General features: G+C 35.2%; 1 protein-coding gene across 2 annotated transcripts in view; it reads left to right on the forward strand.

Annotated features, from left to right (window-relative positions):
• Window positions 1–24987, forward strand: part of SLC44A5 (solute carrier family 44 member 5) — a 377555-nt gene that overhangs the window by 34173 nt on the left and 318395 nt on the right. Inside the window, exon 2 of one of the 2 annotated variants that reach the window (XM_082676570.1) lies at window positions 24595–24673. The exons of the other annotated variant lie outside the window; for it this stretch is intronic. Coding sequence (XP_082532696.1) covers window positions 24661–24673 — 13 coding nt within the window. The 5' untranslated portion in view covers window positions 24595–24660. The remainder of the gene's footprint in view (window positions 1–24594; window positions 24674–24987) is intronic. 2 annotated transcript variants of the gene reach the window in all.

Here is a 24987-nt window from a genome sequence, read left to right on the forward strand (position 1 = left end):
CTGTCCTGGACTATCTTAAATATTAAATAAATGTAAGCTGTTGTTATTTGTTACTTTCAGAATATGTAAGGACCATTTCTTTAAGTTTGTGCTAAAATCTTTTATTGGCTCTAGTCAAAGAAATGCACTGTCTGTCCAGCTTTTTGAATGGAATCTTTTCTGTTGTATTCTGCATTGTATCAAACTAAATTAGTAACATAGTTTACACATCATTCACATGTATACACATGTTTAAGTTATTTAAAAAATCTAGCTACATTTTCAGGAAGGTTTTAATAAAAAGGTTGTTAGAGATCATAAAAATATTTACCTTTTAGCAGGATGGTTTATTTTCATGCTGATGTTGGAGCTTTGGGACAGTGCTATTTTGCATGACTGTTAAAAATTACAATAAGAAAGACAACACATATTCTGCTTTAACTGTGGCTGGAATTGACTTTTTTTAAAAAAATAGACTCAGTCTCAGACCTTTGAAAAATAAAGGCATTTTTATTGCTAATTTGATTCTATCAAAATGACTTCTGAATCTTATAGAAGAATTTTAGTTGTTACAAGTAGACTTGAGGTGACAATCACATGTATTTTTATCATAATAGAACAGTACTGGGATAAACTTCTGCCCCTTTTAATTTTTTATGAATTGGTACTCTAATTATCGGGCACTGAGTCTCAATAACTTCTGGTGCTGTGGCATTCTGTTCTCTCCCAGTTCACACAGGCTTCAAACACTGATTTCAGAAGTGCCTCATTACTGCATAATGTTCCTGGTTCATTGTCATGAACAGATAGCCTGAAGTAGAATGTATGCTATTTAAAGACAGCAAAGTTTTTTTCTTTTTAGTTTTTTTTTGTTTGTTTTTACATTTGAATAATACATTAGTGTGAAAAATAGTACCTTCAATATTAAGTTTTGGAAGCCAAATTGAATTGCACAAAATTTCAAAAGTTTGTGTCTCAAATGTTACTTTACTACCTATAAAACTCTATCTGTACCAGGTAGGGAAAGCATCTCATATTTATTTAGTAGCTTTCCAGTACCAGACACTTCAGATACATTGTATCTGTAATTGTAATTCTCGTAATTGTTCCTAGAGGTAGGAATTATTACCCTCATTTTATAGAGGAGGGAACTGAGAGTCAAAGAAGTAAAATGATTTGCAAAACTAATAAGTGCAAAGCAAGGACTTACTTGAATCTGGACCTGACACTAAAGACTGTCTGCCTTTCCACTCTACTGCCTGGAGCGAAGAAGAAAGGAATGTGTGTAGTGAAGTATGGAAATGAATAGCGCCATCTGGAAGGGCAGTTCTGCCAAGTTCTAATATGAAAAGTGCTGGACCTCAGTATAGCAAACATTAACGTAAAGTTGAATCCCTTTACTGAATGATCCCACTCTTACAAAACACTCTGAAATACATTTTAGTTCTGAGTTCCCATCCATGAGGGTACAGCATTGGCCATAATTGCTGCTGCTGTAACTTTGTACATTAATGGCAATTTTGTGAGGCTAGGTGAATTTTCCTATTTAGTTAGAGCTTGATTGTTCTCTCTAGACTTCCCTTAATTTCCTGCTGAGATCTTATTAAACATTTTGAGGATGAGCTAATCAGTGTTTTGCATCCTTTTAATAATGTGAATGCTTTTTCTTCAGCATAATTTAATGTGAGACTATTCAGATGGAAATAGATCGAAAGACTCCCTCACCAGTCATGGTCTCTGAAAATGGGCTCGCTTAGTGATGCTGATGGGTAGGCAACCTCATTAAGGTTTAATATGAGGTAGAAACTTCAGATAAACGTTTGTAAATGGACAACAATTTATAAATAACTTTTAGTCATTTATTCTTTCATTCTCAAAATTAATGGTTCCAGGTCACTTGTACATACTGAAATTCCTTCTGGGGGTATTATGAGAGGAAGGTGATCCATTCACAAATCTTCATAGCCAAATTGATAAGCTTTCGATGCTTGTGCTTTAATGCCTATTGATTGATGCTCAAAAATCAAATTTGCTCTTCCCTCACCCTAGTGGATCACTTCAGCATAAAATCAGAATGCTTAATTTGAAACAAATTCTCCCAAAAGGAGAAACAGCTCTAATTTTCCTGTAGACGCTATCAGTACTGCTTCTTTGGGTTTAGTGTTAGATTACATTAGTTCCTGGGTCAAGATAGTTCATTGGCATATTATAACTTTTAACAAGAAGCCAGAGTATATTTGGTAGTATGCTGTTGTATGAAGTGAAAATATGTTTTGATGACTTTGATGGCAAGAATCTTTTCATATAGTTTCACATCATTTAAGTATGTAGAGACATGGGAAATAAACCAGTCTTTTTTTTTTTCTTTATGCTACAGGGTACACATTTTAAATTTTAGCAGCATAATTCAGATTTTTGCCTTATGTACTGTATTACTAATCTGAATATTTTCCAATCAAACTTTTTGAAGAAACTTCTTGTGATTTGGTTTTAAGCAGAGTTGGAAATCATAAGCTGCTTGTGTAATTTTCAGACACCTTTATGAAAACTGAAACAGTCAAATGCTTCCATATCTAATGTAATGGAACAGTTGTGTTATTTTCAGTTATTATATGGTTTAGGATGATGAGCTCACACAAATATAACCATTTCTCTTACATTTGATACCAAGACCATGACCCTGGCTTGTCTTATGGAGAATGAAAGCATATTTTAAGTTATTTGTGTATATATATATATGTATATATATGATTTATCTTACGGTATTCGTTCAACTAATCCTTTTGGCTATCATTTGTTATATAAAAATAATTTTTTCCAAAGACCATTAAAGAACATATCTGAATGGGATGATAAGATAGAAAATTTCAAGATTTTGGAGTTCAGAGTAGGTACAATAGATAAACTACTTTTACAGAATGGTTTCTGAATAAGGCCCTTTCTTATTCAGGTGTGCCATTAAAATACACATGAGTATTTAAAAAATACTCACTTACACTTATCATCTTATACTTTTCTTCAGTGTTAGTGACTTGGTAAGGAAACTGGTCTTAAACTGTTAACCTCAGCAATTGCTTAACTTAGTTTTACATCTCCCAGAAAAACTATCCCTGAGATTTTACTGTGAAACTCTACTTACATCCAAAATCCTTTTATTTTCCCACCAAAGCAGGGATTCTGTTATTTGCATACTTTTTTTCTTCCAGTTGTACTGAGGTATAATTGACGTACATCGCTGTATAAGTTTAAGGTGTACAGCATAATGATTTTACTTACGTACACTGTGAAATGATGACCACAGTTCTAGTGAATATCCAACATCTCATAGAGATCCAAAAAGAAGGAAAAGAAAAAGAAATTTTTCCTTGATGAGAACTCTTAGGATTTACTCTTAACAACTTTCATATATAACATACAACAGTGTTAATTACATTATTTTTTAAAATAAATTTATTTATTTATTTTTGGCTATGTTGGGTCTTTGTTGCTGCGCATAGGCTTTCTCTAGTTGGAGCAAGCGGGGGCTACTCTTCGTGTGGTGCGTGGGCTTCTCATTGCGGTGGCTTCTCTTCTTGCGCAGCATGGGCTCTAGGCGTGTGAGCTTCAGGAGCTGAGGCTCGCAGGCTCTAGAGCGCAGGCTCAGTAGTTGTGGCTCACGGGCGTAGTTGCTCTGCAGCATGTGGGATCTTCCTGGACCAGGGCTTGAACCCGTGTCCCCTGCATTGGCAGGCAGATTCTTAACCACTGCGTCACCAGAGAAGCCTATTAATTACGTTATTGACTGTATTCCCTACACTGTACATTTCCTCCCCCTGACTTACTTATTTGTAACTGGAAGTTTATACCCTTAATTTCCCTCATCTATTTCACTCATTCTCCCACCTTCTGCCCCTCTGGCAATCACCTGTTCATTCTCTGTATCTATGACTGTTTCTGTTTTGTTATATTTATTTTTTAGATTCTACATATGAATGAAATCATATGGTATTTGTCTTTCTCTGTCTGACTTATTTCACTTAACATAATACCTCTAGGTCCATCCACGTTGTCATAAATGGCAAGATTTCATTCTTTTTAATGGCTGTGTAATGTTCGTGTGTGTGTGTATGTGTGTGTACCTGCCACATCTTTATCTATTTATCCATCAGTGAGCACTTAGATTGCTTCCATATCTTGCTACTGTGAATAATGATATTTTCATACTTTTATGAAATGGTCTTGTATAAAACTATCTTATGTTAAACTATACTATCTTAATGATATTAATATATGTGTAACCTATATTTAAAATTCCATAGAATCTAATTATTGTCTGTCAAAGAGAAAAAAATAACATGTAGAAGTTTCAGTAGTTGAAAGTAACTCTAAACAATCTCAAAGCAGACACAATTTTTGAAATATAATATACAAATATATCTGGATAAACTTCACATGTTTTCCTGTGAGCTGTTTCTTGAGTTGTTTCACATATTGAGGCTTACTGTGGTGTCATGATAGCTAGAAGAAATCGTAGGAGCAAAAAATCTTAGCTAAGAAAAGTGGGTGATGTCACTCATTTGATAGAGAAAGAGATTGTGGGAGGATATAGATTCTGAGCTGGCTGAAGGTAAAGATTAAGGGAAATTTTCATAAGGATGAGAAAAATAAAAGTTACAGTATTATCTTAGCAATTACTTTCAAATACTGTCATAAAATAATAAAGAAAATTATGTGAAAATGGTGATATAATTTTTGGAATTATTTCTAAACAAGATGTTTGGGGTGATGATGTGGGTGGGGCAAAGGAGAAAGAAAACATTAATAATAAAAAATGGGAAATATTAGAACCTAACATGACTATCTACTAGGAGAGTATCAAAATTTTATTGAAAGATCCTAAAGTTGTGTTTGTTATAATGAAAAATATTACATTAACATGGCTCTTGATAAGATGTAACCTGTATCTCCAAATAAAATTTTTGCATTTCCCTTATTCCAGTGCAAATCAGATTATAGCCATCACTTCATGGTAAATTATAAAAATAATCAATAAATTAAAAATAACCATAATATGACAGTAAATGATAACCTCAAACATTTTTGATCACTGTGTTTGTTGAAAATGTCAGATCTTATTCTGCCTATAGTAGATCAGGGAACCTCAGGAAATTGGAGGGATTTCGTGATATAAAATAGTTAAAATTTAAAGCATTTGATTTTCTGTTTTTAATTTTATTCAGCCAAGGATTATAAGACTCTCTCACTCCCTCCTAAGTGACAAATTCATTAAATATTTATTGATCATTTATAATATTGGAATATTAAGCCCTGCAGTATTGGATGTTATGGGTGCTGGAGATATGTAGTGAAAAATACCAAGGTTAGTGTTCTCATAGCATCCACATTCCCTGGGAGAAGAAGGACAATAAAAAGAAATGACAAATGCATGTAAAGTATACCAATTTGCATTAACTACTATCAGGAAATATTAAGAACGGTAAGAGTAATTTTTTTTAGGGTAAGAGTAATTTTTTTTAGGGTAAGAATAATTTGAACAAATTACCCTAGCCTAGCTTCATTGAAATAAAATATTTCTATTCTTGTCCTTTCTATTGTCAAGGAATTTGCTAATAATAAACTCTGATAGTACAGTGAGACGCCATGACTAATTACACATAATTGGTTTCTTCACTTTTTCACATATTACAGAGAGCAGATTGTGATTCCAGTAAATTTGGATCATGCATAGAAAAGATTTCAGGCAAAAGTGATCCACGGAAATAGACACTGACATCTTGTTTGCTGCCAGAAGCCACAAATAAATGGCTAGCAGAGTGTTGAATTAGCCCATGGACAGATGTATGGGAGTCTTGGAGCAAAACAGTTTTAATCAGGGGTGATTTTTAATCTTCTTAGAATTTTTACATTAGATGTAGCTAAATTGGATTGAGTACTTAATTTATTATGAACCTGGTTTAGGTTTTGGTCACTGAATGCATACATCTAAAATGTAACTGTTAGAAATCTCAGTAAAGTGTAAGCCCATTTGTCAGTAGAGTAGGTGATTCACAGTAGGTGATAAATAAATATTTTTTGAGGGACTAGCTTGTTCTGAGGAACTGAGCAGAAACTGAGGTTACTGCATTCCTGAAGGCTTTTGCTCAGTCTTGGGGCACAGGAAGGTAGAGGACCCAATCCACTATAGATAAAACTTTGTTGGGAAAAACATAAACCTGCCAAAATTTTAAAACTTCTTGTGAAATATTCTTTTTCAGGATTTAATTCACATACCAGACCATTTACCCATTTAAAGTGTCCAGATTTTTTTTGTATATTCACAGGATGTTCAACCATCATCACAATCCAACGTTAGAACATTTTGTCCCCCATTAAAGAAACTCCAATCCCATTAGCCGTCACTCCTCATTCATCCAACCCCCTCAAATCCTAGGCAGCCACTTACTTAGTTTCCATATCTATAGATTTGCCTATCCTGGACATTTCATTCAGATTTGTTATGGCCAAATAAAATTCAGTTGTTTAGAAATGTTTGCCATATTTTGTTTACCCATTCATCAGTTGCTGGACATTTGAGTTTCCACTTTCTGACTGTTATGAATAATGCTTCTATAAGCATATGTGTACAAGTTTATCTGTGGAACTGTATTTTTATTTTTCTTGGGAATATACCTAAGAGTGGAATTGCTGGGTCATATGGTAACTCCGCATTTACTTTGTTAAGGAACTGTCAAACTGTTTTCCAAAATGGCTGTACCATTTTACATTCCTATCAGCGATTTATAAGGGTTCTAATTTTTCCATATTATCACCAACACTTGTTATTGTCTTCTTATTATAGCTATCCCTGTGGACTTGAAGTGGTATCTCGTTATGGTTTTGATTTGCATTTCCGTGATGACTAATGATGTCAAACATCTTTTAATGTGTTTATTGGTCATATGTATATCTTATTTAGAGAAATATCTCTTCAGATCTCTTTGTCCATTTTTTAATTAGGCTATATGTCTTTTCACTGTAGAGTTGTAAAATTCTTTATATATTCTAGATACAAGTGCTTTATCAGATATATGGTTTGCAAATATTTTCTCCCATTCTGTGAGTCCAGGGATTGGCAACTTTTCTGAAGTTACATCATAAACCATCATGAATAATTTCATTATATTTGAGAGGATGTTTTATGGTAAAGGGATAAATGTTCATGAAACTACTGTGATTTTAAGGACCCTGATCAAGCCACTCAGAAGTATGGATGGAAATGCAATGAGGTAGTATTTTTTAGAAAGACTAAGAAGATTTCCTTCCTCTTCTTCCCACCCACCACTTAAACTCATAAAGAGTTTTTTGGTTTTTAAAGAATGAGAACTTCTCTGTAAGGGTGTGAGGGTGAGGTTTAACACTGGCCCTGGATATGCCATTCAATCATTTATGTGTCATAAATTACTTCATTTAGTTTTCATAAGATCCCACTTGAAATCCCACCAACTCTTCCAATTCCTCACTCCTGTGAGTGTTTCCTCTACCATTTCCCTGCTGTTTCAGAAACCTGATTCTTCCAAAGAACCCTTTCCCATGGAACCTGCTCATTCTCTCGTGCTCTGTGTGTCATAGATCCCCCAAATCTCGTGTGAGTTGCATGCTATCTGGAAATCATCCCTATCCCTTCTCTGTAATTCACTGACATCTTGGCCACTCTCTCACGTCCATCAAGGCTTTAGTATCTTTCCCCTCAAACTTGAGGCTTATTATTATTTATTATTATACACTATTTATTATTATTCTAGGTGTCTTCATCCGTGTATTGACTGCTCATTTCTTCTTTACTACATCCAATAATTACCTACCGTCCACTAGATCAGATTCAGACTTCTCAAAATAGTACTCAGTGCCTCTAACTTAATTGTCCAACATTTTCATACCCAGTGCTTGATGCTAACTGACCATGAAAGCCAGAGATGTCCTTTTTGTGACCCAGCCAACTCCTACAACCTGTGTGTGTTTCTAGCTCTGTCTTTTGCCTGTGTGATTCCTAGTATTTAGACTCTACTTTTCTTCTTCATATTCTGTCCGTCATTTAGAACCCTATTTCAGTTCTGCTTTCTTTTCCCTGACTGCTCATCATGATTTCCTATTACACTTGTTTGAGCCAGACAGTGATTACTTATTAAGAACTGGTTATTTACTACAGTTTCTGTACAGTTCAATTTAACACTTTAAGAGCACTCTGATTTTTCATGGTTTTGTGCTTGTAAGACTTTTCTTATCAATTGATAATAGACTTCTTGTGAGTAAGTAAATGTTTGCACATCTACCACAGTGCCTGAAAAGTGGCACATGGTCAGTAAGCACTGGTGTTTGTACACTGACTCTCTGATACCTTTGGGAATTCTTCAGTCGCTATCATTGAGATTATCTGAGTTTTGTTTAATAATAATAATAATAACCTATTATCTTATGTTGATTTTGGGGGGAAATGTGTGACTGAGATCACTCTGCACTTTCCTTCTCCTTGGATGAGTCTCATTCCACATGAATGTGTTTTTTACACATTCATGATTAGACAGTGTTGATTTTATGACAGTGCCTCAATATTGAGGTCTCAGGGCCTACATCAAAATACCGCAAAATCATTGATGATAGGAGAAAAGTATACACAGTCCATGTCCTGTAGTTCTATATGAAAGCTTGGGGATTCTCTGAATATGATCTTTAAATTTTTTTCTTTTTAAAAAGCAGCTAACCAACACTATTAAGGCACTATTTATATTTGAGTGTTTCCTTTTCTCTGAGTGGAACAGCAAATCAACTGTGTGCAACCTTCATGCTCATAGATGACAGAGGGCAGTGAATTGTGCTTACTTTGAATACCCACTTCTGTTGGTTTTAGTACAATGCAATATCTGTGCTAATTTCTACGCAGCAGTCTGAAATCTGCAACAGAAAATAACTGATATGTCTGCATAAGCAACACACTTAATCTTTGGTAAAGTAATTTGAAAATTTGTGTTACATTTTATCAAGTGATAAAAATTTTAGATAGTATGTTTCTAAAACCTCTCAGGCGTAAAGTCTACAGTGCTCTTGCTATTACTTGAACATCTTGCTCAACTGTCTTGCTGTTACTTCTAAGGAAGTAATAAAAATGAAAAATGTGAAGGAAACAGATCAGAATTGGAAGGGCATTTGTTGTGCCAATTATATACATTTACCGTAGCACTTACCAAATTTTTATCATTAGATTTTTTTTTTTTTTTTTGAGGGCAGAGGCTATGCTTTATTTCACTTCTGAACCTAGCACAATGCATGTTTCATAGGTGCTCAATAGATGGCTGCTGAATTTATATGTTTTTGGAGTGGGCTAATGTATAATGAAGCTTTAATAATTTAGACTGAAAAAGTAGATTCTTAATGTTTGACTCACTGACCACAAATTATATATTAATATATTCATAAATAACAATTAATACTCATATCATATTTAATACTTGAAAAAATGCTGTTTCACAACTACTGAATTCTTGAACAAGTGAATGACACCCAGTCCAATTGACCAGGATACTTGCACGTACTATGTATATAATGTGTATGGGCTTGATCTCATAGCTGGAAGTTATGAATAGAGTGTGGTTTGGATTTTAGTCGTTGTGGAAACATTTAAGCCTTATAAATGTGAACCATGTCCTTTTTCTTTCCTTGTTTTAAAATTTTATTTTCCTAGAGATGATATTCTGCCTATCTTGCCTCTTCTTCACACTCAGGTAATACTTGTCAAATGTGAAAATTGTCTTGACAGAACACCAGAGAACTTTCTAGATATGAGATATTCAGAAACCGGTGCTAAATCACAGGGTACTACAAGAGGTAAAGCTGATGATTAGATAGAAAAAATGCAAAGTTAAGCTATAGGTCACCATGTCCCACTCCTCCCTTCCACGTATTCCTTCCACTTTAGGGAAAAGCAGAAAACCTTTTTCCTTAATTATGCTTGCTCTCTTAAAGTATAAGAAACTAACGTGTCTCTTACCAAATACCTACGTGTTTCCTGTATTCCATACTCTATCAAGTCCATGTTCCTCAGGATGTTTTTCTGAGGGGGATGAGTCTGGCTTCTTTCACTCAACATAATTATTTGGAGATTCATCTATGTTTTTGCATGTTCAATAGTTTGGTTCTTTTTCTTGTTGAAATAGTATTCTATGGTATTGATATACAAACATTTGTTTTTACCAATTGATGAGGAATTTTGAGTATTTTTAATTATTTTAATTTAATTATTTAAATTTAATTTAATTATTTTAATAATTGTTAATTATTTTGAGTATTTTTATTATAAGTATCTCACTCCCAGAACACTTTGTTCATAAATCTAATGGAACATTTCTCATAGCATGTTAAACTAGGTTGTTTTCATACATCCTCCATTAGACTATCCTGACCCTTCGAGATAGGGGAACTGTATCTTTTTCATTCTTTCTCTCCCAGCCCCTAGCATAGTGCTGTGGTTTTGAATTGGTAGTCCATGTAAACAACCCTCTTAGGTGAAGCCAAAACTTTTTCTTGATCCTGTACTGTCTCCATCATCACCACTTATTGATTCATTCAAATCAGAAACTTGAGACATGTTTGTTTGCTTTTTTTTGAAAATCTACTTTGTTTAGGTATAATTCATACACAATAAGTCACACATTCTTGTTTTTCTAAATTTAAAAATTTTAATACAATTTCTAAAGATTATACTGCATATCTACCTATATTGGCTATATTCCCTGTGTTGTGTAATACATCCTTGTAGCCTATCTTACACACAGTAGTTTGTACCTCCCATTCCCTCACCTCTGTGCTGCCCCCCACCCCACCCCCACCACCGGTAACCACTAGTTTGTTCTCTGTCTGTGAGTCTGTTTCTTTTTCTTATGGTGACTAGTTTGTTGTATTTTTTAGATTCCACATATAAGTGATATCATAGAGTATTTGTCTTCCTCTGTCTGACTTATTTCATTTAGCATCGTGCCCTCCAAAGTCCACCTGTATTGCTGCAAATAGCAAAATTTCATTCTTTTTTATGGCAGAGTAGTACTCCATCATGTATGTATGATATATGTGTGTGTGTATGTATATATATACACATATATATGTATAATGTGTGTATATATATATGTATAAATATATAAATATAAATAAATAAATAAATAAATAAATAAATATATGCATGCCACATCCTCTTTATCCGTTCATCTGTTGATGGACACTTAGGTTGCTTCCTTATCTTGGTGATTATAAATAATGCTGCTATGAACATTGGGGTGCATGTATCATTTGAAATTAGTGTTTTTGTTTTTCTCAGATATATACCAGGAGTGGAATTGCTGGGTCATGTGGTAGTTCTATTTTTAGTTTTCTGAGAAACCTCCATACTGTTTTCCACAGTGGCTGCATCAATTTACATTCCCACCATCAGTATACGAAGGTTCCCTTTTCTCCACATCCTTGCCAGTGTTTGTTATTTGTGTTCTTTTTGATGATAGCCATTCTGACAGGTGTGAGGTGATATCACTGTGATTTTGATTTGCATTTTCCTGATGATTATCGATGTTGAGCATCTTTTCAGGTGCCTGTTGGCCATCTGCTTTCCTCTTTGGAAAAATGTTTATTCAGTTCTTCTGTCTCTCTCTTTTTTTTTTTTGCCATGTGGCATGGCTTGTGGGATCTTAGTTCCCTGACCAGGGATTGAACCTGGGCCCTGGCAGTGAAAGTGCCAAGTCCTAACCACTGGACCACCAGGAAATTCCCTGCCCATATATATATATATATATATATATATTTTTTATGTTCAGTTGTATGAACTGTTTATGTATGTTGAATATTAATCCCTTATTGGTCGTATCATTTGCAAATATTTTCTCCCATTTAGTAGGCTGTCTTTTTGTTTTGTTTATGGTTTCCTTTGCTGTGTAAAGACATTTGTTTAATTAGGTCCCATTTGTTTATTTTTTCCTTTTATTTCCTTTACTTTCGAAGATGGATCCATAAAATATTGCTGCAATTTAAGTCAAAGAGCATTCTGCCTATGCTTTCCTCTAGGAGTTTTATACTACAAAGCTACAGTAATCAAAACAGTATGGTACTGGCACAAAAACAGACACATAGATCAATGGACAGGATAGAGAGCCCAGGAATAAACCCACACATTTATGGTCAATTAGTCTACAATTAAGGAGGCAAGAATATACAACGGGGAAAAGACAGACTCTTCAGTAAGTGGTGTGGGAAAACTGGATAGCTATGTGTAAAAGAATGAAATTAGAACATTCTCCATCTACACCATCTACAAAAATAAACTCAAAATGGATTAAAGACCTAAATGTAAGACCAGATACTATAAAACTCACACATTCTAAGTAGCTAGATCAATGACTTTGAAAAGTGTATAGAGCTGTATAAACCATCAAACCAATTAATCTGTCACCAAAGTTCACTCTTGTACCTTGACAGTTTCAAACTGTCAGTCTCTTGCAACCCTCTGTCCCAGGCAATTACTGATCTGATTTCTATCAATATAAAGTGGTTTTGTCTGACTTAAAATTTCATTTAAATTAAATTATTCAGTATGTACTCTTTTATTTCCAATTTCTTTCAATTTGCATAATATCTGTAAGGTTCAACCATATTGCATTGATTTGTCCTTTTAATTGAGGGTGTTTAATCCATTTACATTTAGTATAATCATTGAAATATCTGGGTTTAAGTGTACCATCTACTTTTCTTTTTTCCATTTTGTCACCTCTACTTTTTCATCTGTTGCTCATTTGTTGACTTCTTTTAGGTTTATTGAATATTTTTTTTGCATGTGTGTTTCATTGTATTTCCTCTGTTGACTCCTTAGCTATACCCTTTATTATTATTTTTAGTGGTTGCTCTAGGGCTTACAATATATATCCTAACACAGCATAGTCTATGTAAAAGTAACACTCTATGTTTTCGTGTTTCCTACATCCTTTACAAACATCCCACTTCTCATTTCACAAATATAATAATGTTAATCAGTATTATTCCATTTACACCTTTTCTCAAATTCACTTTTTCATTTAAAATCACTCAAATAACTTTCCCTTTTTTCTGGTACTAAGTTAACTCCTAACATGGCTTATCAAATTCATTATGTTTTGAGTCTTGTCCACATCTCTAACTTTATCTACTACTTCTTCAATTCCAGGAATACTGATTTTCTTACAATTCTTCAAATACATCTGGCTGTTTCAAACCTCTGTGTCTTATATAAATTGTTCCTCTGTCTGGAATACCCATTCTCTTTTGCCATTTAAAATTTTTTTCTGAGGGATTATATGTCTGTGAAACTTTTCCTGACTCCTCTCCCTCCAGGCAGAGTTAATTATTCTCTACTCTGTTCTGCTTCTGTTCCTTCTGTATACTTGTATCAGATGCTTCTTGCACCATTTCAAATTTACTTGACCTTACCTCTTATTTCAGCTACAACTGCATTGACCATTTCTGTGAAGATGCTGTCCATCTTCATGCAGATACAACTTGACAGTGCCTTGCCTCAGTTTAACCTCTCACTTTCCCACTCTAACCTTCATGGATTCTTTATTTGATGGTGAAATAGCATGGGGCACCCCTGGGATTTTGCCCAGCACTCAAGCATGTGCAGCACAAGAAATGATGAGGAGTTATTGCCCTGGGGGACACCCGTGACCAATGAAGAGCAGAGTGATGAGTAAATGCTTCCTGCTTTCTTCCCCTGGAAGGTTATTAGGTGTCCTATAAGGCTGAGTATCCAACCATCTGTATGGGTGGCCAGTCAATTCAATAACAAATCTTTTTTTGACTTTCCTTCCTTCCCGTCTTTGCTCCATCTTCCCTAAACCTTGTCCCCTGAATCATACTTCTTTGTCTTAGGCTCTGTGTTCTGAGGAAACCAGGCTGAGAAAATACAATTATTACCGGTACAACATTGTCTTTAAATGTGTTGCTTCCTCCAGACCAGTGATTTTTCAAACCTCTTAAAGCAGTAATATATTAAGCCTCAAAATATACAACTGGTAAAAGTAGAGCAATTCTGATTGGAATGAGAATGAAGCCAGAGGTTTTATAAAACAAAAAACAATATACTAATTAAGCTATGAACTTCATGAGAGTTAGAATATATGTCTTTTTAATCTTTGACTCCTAAGAACCTGGTATAGTGGCTGGCTCCCAGCAGGTAGTCAATAATGTTTATTAAACTGAACTAAATTTAATTGAGGGAAACTAAAGTGTATAAAATATAAATAATTTCATTTAGTCTACAGTGATTATGGATAAAAGAAGAAACAAAACAAATATAATCCTAATACTTTTTCTGGAAGCATGAGGTTTACTAGAAAAGGCAATAAAACGTTTTCTGTAAGCTCAAGTTTTCCTATTCTTGACTTTGTATATTAATTTTCAGATGGTTGTTCAGAATTCTCCTTTATGTCATCAGTAATAAATTGAAATTGAATTTTTAAAAATCCCCCACAGTTTTGAAATTGTTTATTAATAAATGTGAAAGGGGTGGGAAAGTTATTATTTACAATTATTTTATGGTCATCAATGTGGAACGGGTGAGATAAAAAGCTAAAGATAACATCTAGAAAATAAATATGCCACTACAGAATTAAAGAGCCACAAATGCAAGCTCCTCTTATGTACTGTGATGATAGTCAGTATTGAAGGGTGTCGTCATTTCTTTTTCTTTTTTTTTTGTCCTAATTTCTTAAACATGACAAAAACTCCAGAGGGATAGACTTCTTGAATTAGTTATTGCGAACAAGGTTTTCTGAGCATTCAGAGGTGGGGAAAACAATGAAAAAAAAAAAACTGGCCTGGAAATTTATACTCTTAAAAAATTTATCAGGGTATATTTTTGTATGAATAAGGTATTTTATCAATTGGTCCATCAATTCACCTACTCACTCACCCACCCGTTATAATGGTGTTAAGATTGGCGTTTAAAAAAGCCTACGTGAGAATCTGTTCTTTACCATCAGTCAATGAATTTCTTTCAATCATGTTTCTTTAAATAAGAACTTTAAACTTTTATGGATAGCAAGTTAGTGACTGATTTCCATTTTCTTTATTGTAAAAATTGGGCTCGTTTATGAGAGTTGTGAGAAAAATATAATCTTAAAATACATCTATCCAGTCATTCAACATACATGTCAATAACACATACTTTGTGCTGAGTGCTAGGATTCAGTGGTGAATATAGTTAGTAGATTTTAGAGATGGAAGGAACACCATGAGATATTATAGGATGGGCTGGTAAGGCATAGTTACTGACTAATGAGACACAGACATGGAGAAAGGTTGTGACTTGCCCAAGATCAGAGCTTTTAAATTATTCCTCAGAATATATAAGGTTATTTTTAGATATCATTTTGATTTGCATTCATCTTCTAAGCATTACTGAATGATAAACTACAAAGACAATGCTAAAATGTTATTGCACAAATGAGAAACCATTAAAAAGGATACTCTTTAGAAGAGGGTGGGTTAGGGATAGATTAGGATGGAGTGGGGGAAAAAATTTAGGATCATTTCAGTTCATCTGGAAATTTTTCAGACTTGAGTCTTTTCCCCTGTTGAGTTGCATATGGCTTAAAAAGTTGAAAAATAAACTAATGTTTATTGAGAATCTAATATATGCTAGGCACTTTAATGTATATTAACTCATTTAATATTCACAACGACTCTGTAAAATATTGTATTGTTAAGACTGAATGGCTGTTTCAGCTTAATGTTAGAGTGTGTGTGTCGTTCCTTAACGGTTGTCATTGTCCAGAGTCTGACACACAACTCTTGTGTTCAGCAACTGGACTATTATGTGGTCAACCAGAGGTTAACGGGCCCAGGCAAATTGGTCCCTTCTAACCAAACTCATAAGAGTCTGGTTATAAATCAGAGCATCAATTTACAAGTCTCTATGAGGAAGTTAACTGCCAAGTAGACCAAATATTCATGTCAGCTTGTCAGAACATTTTCTTCCCTGAGGAGAAGAACGCTTGGGAAATAAAGGACAGGAGAATGCCAAGGAGGTATAAAATTAGAAGAAAGTGAGTTGAATGCTCTTAATAAGGAGAGTGTCATGCAGTTACTGGAGCCCCATGTGCCTTCTCCACATAGGAATATATCTGCCTGGCTAAGGGATCTGAATACTATTTTTACCGAGTCAGGTCCCTCTGTCAATATTGTTTAAGATCATGGCCAGTTGTGGATTCAGCTGCAGTAAGAGAGAATAGATTGGGAGAGTCTGAGACTTTGTTCAAAACAAGCCCTCTAGTTTGGGCCAAGCATCTGCAGATGCTAGAAGAAGGAACAGAGAGGCAGTTTATGGAATAAATATAGTAATCGGGTTAGAGATTATGACAATAATCATCTCTAACAGTGACTCAAGATTTATTATGTGTTAGAAATTGTGCTAAGAACTTTACATCAGTTACCTAACTTAATTTGCACAGCAACCATCTCTGATAAACGCTGTTAATAATCCTATTTTATAGATGAGAAAACTGAAGTTTAGAAAACTTAAAGAAATATACTGGAAAGTGGAATCTTAACATAGGATAGTCCAAACTGGATTGGGGGCATCTCAAGGTTACTGTGTGCAAAGTTGAACTCTTCATTTCTTCTTGAAACACATTCCTCCTCCAGGTCTGAAGCCTCTGGGTACTAGATCCCTTCTTCTCTCCCTCCCTCCCTTCCTTCTCTCTCTCCCTACTTCTATCCTTCCTTCCTTCCCTGCTTCACTCCTTCCACTCCCAGTTCCTGACATCAGAAAATCCAGTAAATTTTACCTCCAAATTACATAGTGGATCTTTCCTCATTTCTCCAGCTCTGCAGTCACCTCTCTAGCCCAGTTATGGACCACCTCCTGCAGCTGCTAGCCCTTCTCCCCTACAAACCAATCACTGTCCAAAGAGTGGTATTTTGCTTTACTGAGGTAAAATTCATGTAACATAAAATTAGTCATTTTAATCATTTAAAAAGTGTACAATTGAGTAGCTTTTAGTACATTCACAATGTTTTGCAACCATCACTACTGTCTAATTCTAGGACATTTTCAAAAAGAACCCCTCATCTGTTAAGCACTTTCCATTCTTCTTCCCCTGGAAACCACTAATCTACTTTCTGCCTTCATGAATTTGCCTGTTCTGGACATTTCATGTAAATGCAGTCATACATTTGTGGCCTTTTGTGTCTGACTTCTTTCATGAGAAATAATGTTTTCAAGGTTCATCCATGATGGAACATGTATCAGTACTTAATTCCTTTCTATGGCTGAATAATATTTTATTATATTGATATATCACATTTTGTTTATCCGTTCATCAGTTGATAGACATTTGGGTTGTTTCCACTTTTTGGCTATTATGAATAATGCTGCTGTGGACATGATTTTGTTTTTGTTTGTTTCTGATTTTTAAAATTTTTATTTATTTTTTTATTGGAGTATAATTGCTTTACAGTGTTGTGTTAGTTTCTGCTGTACAGTGAAGTGAATCAGCTATATGTATACATTATCTCCTCCCTCTTGGACCTCCCCCCACCCCTCATCCCACCTATCTAGGTCATCACAGAGCACCGAGCTGAGCTTCCTGTGCTTTATAGCAGGTTCCCACTAGCTATCTATTTTACACATGGTGGTGTGTATATGTCAATCCTAATCTCCCAATTCATCCCACCCTCCCCTTCCCCCTCTGTGTCCCCATGTCCGTTCTCTATGTCTGTGTCTCTATTCCTGCCCTGGAAATAGGTTCCTCTGTACCATTTTTCTAGATTCCACATATATACATTAATATGGGATATTTGTTTTTCTCTTTGTGACTTATTTCAGTCTGTGTGACAGACTCTAGGTCCATCCATATCTCTACAAATGACCCAATTTTGTTCTTTTTTATGGCTGAGTAATATTCCATTGTATATATGTACCACATCTTCTTTATCCACTCATCTGTTGTTGGACATTTAGTTTGTTTCCATGTCCTGGCACTATAAAACTCTTAGAGGAAAACATAGGAAAAACACTCTTTGACATAAACCACAGCAAGATCTTTTTTGACCCACCTCCTAGAGAAATGGAAATAAAAACAAAAATAAACAAATGGGATGTAATTAAACTTAAAAACTTTTGCATAACAAAGGAAACCATAAACAAAACAAAAAGACAACCCTCAGTATGGGAGAAAATATTTGCAAATGAAGCAACTGACAAAGGATCAATCTCCAAAATATACAAACAGCTCATGGAGATAAATATCAAAAAAACCAAAACAAAACAACCCAACTGAAAAATGGGCCTAAGACCTAAATAGACATCTCTCCAAAGAAGATATACAGATGGCCAACAGGCACATGAAAAGATGCTCAACATCACTAATTATTAGAGAAATGCAAATCAAAGCTACAATCAGGTATCATCTCACACTGGTCAGAATGGCCATCATCAAAAAATCTACAAACAACAAATGCTGGAGAGGGTGTGGAGAAAAGGGAACCCTCTTGCACTGTTGGTGGGAATGTAAACTGATACAGCCACTGTGGAGAACAGTATGGAGGTTCCTTAGAAAACTAAAAATAGAACTACCATATGACCCAGCAATCCCACACCTGGGCATATACCCTGAAAAAACTGTAATTCGAAAGGACACATGTACCCCATGTTTTTGTTTTAACACCTGTTTTCAACTCACTAGTGTAATCTTTTAAAAATGAAAATCATGTGGTTTCCCTAGTTAAAAGCCTTCAGTGGCTTCTCATTACAATCATGTTATAATCCAGATGACTTCCTTTGCCCCATAAGGGTTTGCATGCTTTGCCTCTCCTTTCTCATTTAAGCATCTTTCCTCATCCCTCAATATGTTCCAGCCACACTTGCCTCCATTTAGTTCCTCCAACTTCCCAAGCCTTTTTAAGAGTATGTACACCTGCTGTTTTCTGGCCTGAAATGCTCTTTCCATTACTTCACGTGGCTAGTTCATTTTATCCTTCAAATCTTCATCCTTAATGTTACCTTCCCTGAGAGGTTTTTCCCCGACTACATTATTTCCTATATGCTTCCTAATACTTTTCCCACCTTGTGATTACATGGTTGTTTCTACTGTCTGTCACCCTCACAAGAATGTAAGTTCCTTAAGGTCAGGAATTAAAGTATACCCTTTTCATCATTACTAACTGCACCTGTGCTTAGCACAATACTTGACATGGAAGAGGTACTCCATAAGTGTTTGTTGAATAAATAAATAAATGAGAAAGATCACAGGTGTTGGATGTGAGATGCAGTAATTCAACATGTAGTTACAGAGGTATACTAACAAAAAGGAAGAGCGAGATGGTGGGGAATCTTCAGTTATGCTAACATTTGAAAATCTAGGCAGGTGAGTGGTCAACAGAGCAAGTCAGTCATTGGTTCAAGATGGGAATTTGGTCAAGGAGTCAGAGCAAAACCTCTGCATATAAATTCAGAGTTATGGAAAAAAGAGCATGGTTAATTTGATGTCAGCTCCAGAGAAGCTGGCTAAATTTTCTTAAATGTCACCTTTCTAAAATGAGGATTGCGTCTAGAAACCAGGCTGGGGCTGAGATTAGAGCCATAGCTTTTGGGAGAGGAAGGACGCAAAAGATGAGGAACTAGGCAGGGATGACAAACCCAAAACTGTATTAAAGAAACACTAATAGACTTATGCTCTTCAGATCATCAGTCTCCTTTTCACATTTTTAATTAACACTTCATCCTTATCTACTTGATGTGAGTAGATTGTGGCCAAATCACATCATGTTCCCTTGCCTCCTGGATAATGACCACCGAGGTCCTTTCTAGCTCTGAAAATCTATGATCCTCCATGCCACAGTTTCCAAGTTTCAAATGATATTTCACCATACACAATTGATGTTGGCTCTTTCTTGATGATTTCATTGGTAAACAGTCTTCATGGACATAAGCAGTGTTACATGTGTCTGTGGGTCCTTGTGGGTCCTTTCAGACAGAGTGGCACTTCTAGACTTGACTGCTTGACTCAGAAAAACAGCATATTTTGGAACCCGTAGCCCTTAATCTACTGACTAGAGATAGGACTTCAGAAATAAAGAATTTGAGTAATATTTAGTAGCAAAATTGCCTAAATTATTGTTTAATATAGTGGTTGATTAATTGTAAACACATATGTTTAAAAAAATCCTTAAACTTTAGAAAGTTAACATCCAAAGTATTTTTTTTCACTGAAGTTATTAGATCAATCCTTTCTCTGAGGATTTCATTTTGATTCTTTCTGAACACGAAATTAAACTAGTAGAATAGAATGTTACTGGTACCTAAATTACAGGATTAGACTAAATCTTTGTTATTCTTCACTGTGCAATGAAACATGATAAAAATGAGAATTAGCCTGTACAAACCAGAGATGTGTTAACAAGATTCTCAGACAAGTGTTAGACATTTTCCATGACTGATTAGGTAGCACTGTAATGAGACAGAGCTAGTCCTGGATTACAATTAGCAGTTTGAAGCAAGACTTTGAAGTTTTAAACAAATTTTATGGAGTACAAAAATGGTTAAGTGGTGCAATATGAAATGTCAGCTCTGGGTTTCTTAACATGTAACACTGAAAATGTAAAGTTAAAGAAAAATGTGATAACTTTTAAAGATAGATCTAAAAATAACTTTTGAAAAAGTCTTGAATTTGGACTTACTTATAAGGCATAAAAACACAAATCAAGGAGAAGATATTTAAGGAAAAGAATGGTTACATAAGCAAATGTAGAAGGACTAATGGAAGTAGAAAATCACCATTTTGCAACCACTATGGAAACAGTGGATTCAGAAGAATAATCAATGGTTGCCAAAAGTTTGAGGAGGAATGGGATATTTATGTGTTATCAGAGTATCTCCTTAGAGATTATTTATTAATTACAAAGCGAGAAATGGTAACTTTACAGTGGGGAAACTTGACTGCCACTACTTTATTGAGTGATCAAAGTTAACATCACCAGTGATGGGATAAACTAAGATTTGATTCCTAACATGATACACTGAGAAAGTCACAACATCGTTTCTGTAGTATTCCTGCCAAAAATGCGTAAGTCGAATCTAATCATGTGGAAACATCAGACAGACCCAAAAAGACATTCTTCAAAATAACTACCTTGGTACTTTTGAAAAATTTCAATGTCATGAAAAAAGTGTGAACTGTTTCCAGTAAAGGAGACTGACAAGACATGCCAAAAACATGTGATTTGTGATCTTTGATCTGTATCAGAGAAAAAAAAATTCTGTAAAGGACATTATTGAGACAATTGGAGAAAAAGAAATAAAGACCATAAATTAGGTAAAGCTGTTATATAAATGTTATCTTCCTGGATTTGATAAATATGCTGTGGTCACATAAGAGAATAACCTTGTTCTTAGGAAATGAAGAATATCCTTGTACTTAGGGATGGAAAGGCATGATTCTGCAAATAACTCTCAAATGGTTCAGGAAGAATATTTTGTGGTGTGTGTATGTGTTTGTGTATGTGGGTAGAAAGGAGAAATATGGGCAAGTGGTAACAGTTGGTGAATTTGGTTGAAGGGTATACAACGGTTCTTTGTTCTATTCTTCAAACTCTTCTGTAAGTTTCAAATTATTTCAACATAAAAAGTTAAGAAAAAAGTGAGTCATTTTTAATCATCTACCTGAGGAAAGGTGTTCTTTTCTGCTTGAGTCACTGTCACTGAATAAAAAACATTTGACAGTGCCAAACTGAAAGTGTGGGCCCCATGAGGCAGAACTGATAGCAGAGTTGGTAGATGAACTTGCAGTATTATTTATCAGTGTAATTCAGAAAACAAGGTCGAGTTTCTTATAACTCTCTCTGAAGATTGTTACCTTATGTGGATAATTCAGTTCATTTTATAAATATTAAAAGGGCTCCTATTATATGTCAAGAACTTTGCTACACACTGGGGTTACAGTGATGACTGAATCCCTTGTTCTCAGGTTATTGACAGTTGGGGAGGGGGGGACAGCTATAAAAATAAATTTAATATGAGATAGTAAAAGTAAACATAGAAAAACAGACCCAATAATTAAGATGGTATCGGAGAGGAGGGTTTGGTGTGGTTGAGGGGAATGACAGTGAGGCCCAGGAGTTTTCCATTTGGTAGGGGTGGAGGGATGGAGCAGTAGAGAGTCCTGGCAAAGGGAGCAGTAAGGGCAGAGGCAGGAGATGTAAGAAAGCTTGGATTGTTTGGGGGACTCTTAGCAATTTGGTATTGTTGAACTGTAACATAGCTTTCTGATTTTCAGTTTGTAATAATAAAAAATTAGTGTTTAGTTATAGTTATGAATATTGATAAGACACTAAAATAGTATAAAATAATTAACACTAGAGAACATACAATACAAACTGATCCTTTCATAAGCTGTTCTTATTTTGTATAATGTGGCATTTTTAAAAATAACTTGGGATTCCTCCTATTTGACCTTTGTACCTTTTGCAGCTTTTGTCAAATTTAAATAATATATGGACTCTTTTTTTTAAGGAAAGAAATTCCCATAATTCTCAACAGGTACATCTTCAGACGCTTAGTGGCTGGCAGATCTCAGTTTGAGAATAAAAATGCCTTTTAATTACAAATTACTAATATTTTGTTTTCAATTGGCAAAAGTGTTTTAGATTTTCAAAATGAAAATAAAACAAATAAAACACAATCATCAAACAATGAAAAATATTTACAGTCTTTGAGTCAAAAGCTTAATATTCATATGCAAGCTTTACACAAATCTGTAAATAATACATTCAGACACCCACAAGTACATGGGCAAACAACCTGATAAATAATTTACAAAAGATGAAATAAAAATGACTGGTAAGCATTTAAAATGTCCACCTTCATAATAATTTAAAAAGTAATTTATAATGAGAGACCATTTTTTTTTTTTTTTTTTTTTTTTTTTTTTTTTTGTGGTACGCGGGCCTCTCGCCGCTGTGGCCTCTCCCGTTGCGGAGCACAGGCTCCGGGCGCGCAAGCTCAGCGGCCACGGCTCACGGGCCCAGCCGCTCCGCGGCACGTGGGATCCTCCCAGACCGGGGCACGAACCCGTGTCCCCTGCATCGGCAGGCGGACTCCCAACCACTGCGCCACCAGGGAAGTCCGAGAGACCATTTTTGACCTGTAAAATTAGTAGATATTTTTAAAAAGTATAACTTGGGTTGATGAGAATTTTTAATAATAGAAAAAAATTGCAAGCAATCTAGTTATCCAACAGTGTGGAAATAGTTAAGTAAAATATGCATGGGGGGGGCTTCCCTGGTGGTGCAGTGGTTGAGAGTCCGCCTGCAGATGCAGGGGACACGGGTTCGTGCCCCGGTCTGGGAGGATCCCATGTGCCGCGGAGCGGCTGGGCCCGTGGGCCATGGCCGCTGGGCCTGCGCGTCCGGAGCCTGTGCTCTGCAACGGGAGGGGCCACAACAGTGAGAGGCCCGCGTACAGAAAAAAAAAAAAAAAAAATTAAAAATATGCATTGATGTAGTATCATATTGCCTGGACATTAAAATGTTGGTTTTGAAAAATTTTAAATAGAACTGCCTATGCTTCTTATAAATTAAATGTAAGAAACAGTGAACAAAAAGTGTGATTTCCCTTTGTCAAAATTTACATAGAGGATTTTGATAAGTATACTATGGTAATAGAAGATGTTATCAGTAGGAGAAACTGGGTGAAGAGTATACAGGAACTCTCAGTACTATTTTTGCAGCTTCTCTAAGTCTAAAATTATTTCAAAATAAAAAGTTAAAAATCATACATAGAAAAAGGACCAATAGGAAAAATAACCAAATCTTAGTAGTAATTTCTACGTGGTAAAATTAAGTAGTTTTTCCCTTTTATTTAAAAGATGCTTTTCTGTAACAAATTTTTACAAGTTATGTTATATCATCATCATCACATACATATGCAACTCCTCTCCTTAAAATTAGAACAAAAAAAAAGCTAAACTTGAAAGAAATATACCATGTACCACAATCAATTTATTGATCAGTGTGGCAGCTAAATATAAAAACATGAATGTGAGTGCTGAAAAAGAGTCCATACGGGTGGAGGATAATACAGAGATATCAACTGTGTAGGGATGCATTTTACAGGTGGATGTGAAGTGTGAGAGTAGATAATAAAATAAGGACAGAGGTAGATTTAGGAGACTGTGGCACTGAGAATTTTATTTTAGTAGTAAAGAAGAACAGGAAGTTGTCTCAAAAGAGAGTAGATACCTGCAGTATTATATGTTAGAAGAGAATTAAGCTAATTCTCTGGGTTTCTAGGGAGCGTAAATCATAGTAGATTGTGGGAGTATTCCCCAAAGGTTTTTTTTTTTTTTTTTACATCTTTATTAGAGTATAATTGCTTTACAATGGTGTGTTAGTTTCTGCTTTATAACAAAGTGAATCAGTTATACATGTGTTCCCATTTGTGACCACCTGGAGGGGTGGGATAGGGAGGGTGGGAGGGAGGGAGGGAGACGCAAGAGGGAAGCATAGGTTTGTTTTTAATAAGTTAAAATTATTTCCTTTAAATAACTATCTTCATACTTGTTTTTATCACAGACTCCTTTCTAAGCAGCTCAACTTTGCAGTGGTTCAGGTCTTCTGAAGAGACAGCCTCTTACCTTAATGAGTGACGAAGGTAATCATCTACTCGAATTAAGTCCTTCTTGATGTAGACTTTTGTGTAAAATATTACTTGTTCAATATTAAATAAGGACAAATAGAAAAATGAATATATACTATGGTGTCACTAGGAGCCATACCTGAAAAACTGCAGTATATTAGACGCTGTGTTTCTCAGTCTCTTCCTATCTCAAGACCTCTGAGATGCATGGCATCCTCCCTTCTATGCCTGGGGGCTCCCTATAGCAGTGATTCTGGGGAAGGTGTGGAGAGTAGGGGCTATGTGGTTTGTAAAAGCACATCACCATGCATACTCAAGTCAATTCTGAA

Source organism: Grampus griseus, assembly GCF_964374135.1.
Source record: "Grampus griseus genome assembly, chromosome: 1".
In the NCBI taxonomy this organism is placed as follows: Eukaryota; Metazoa; Chordata; class Mammalia; order Artiodactyla; family Delphinidae; genus Grampus; species Grampus griseus.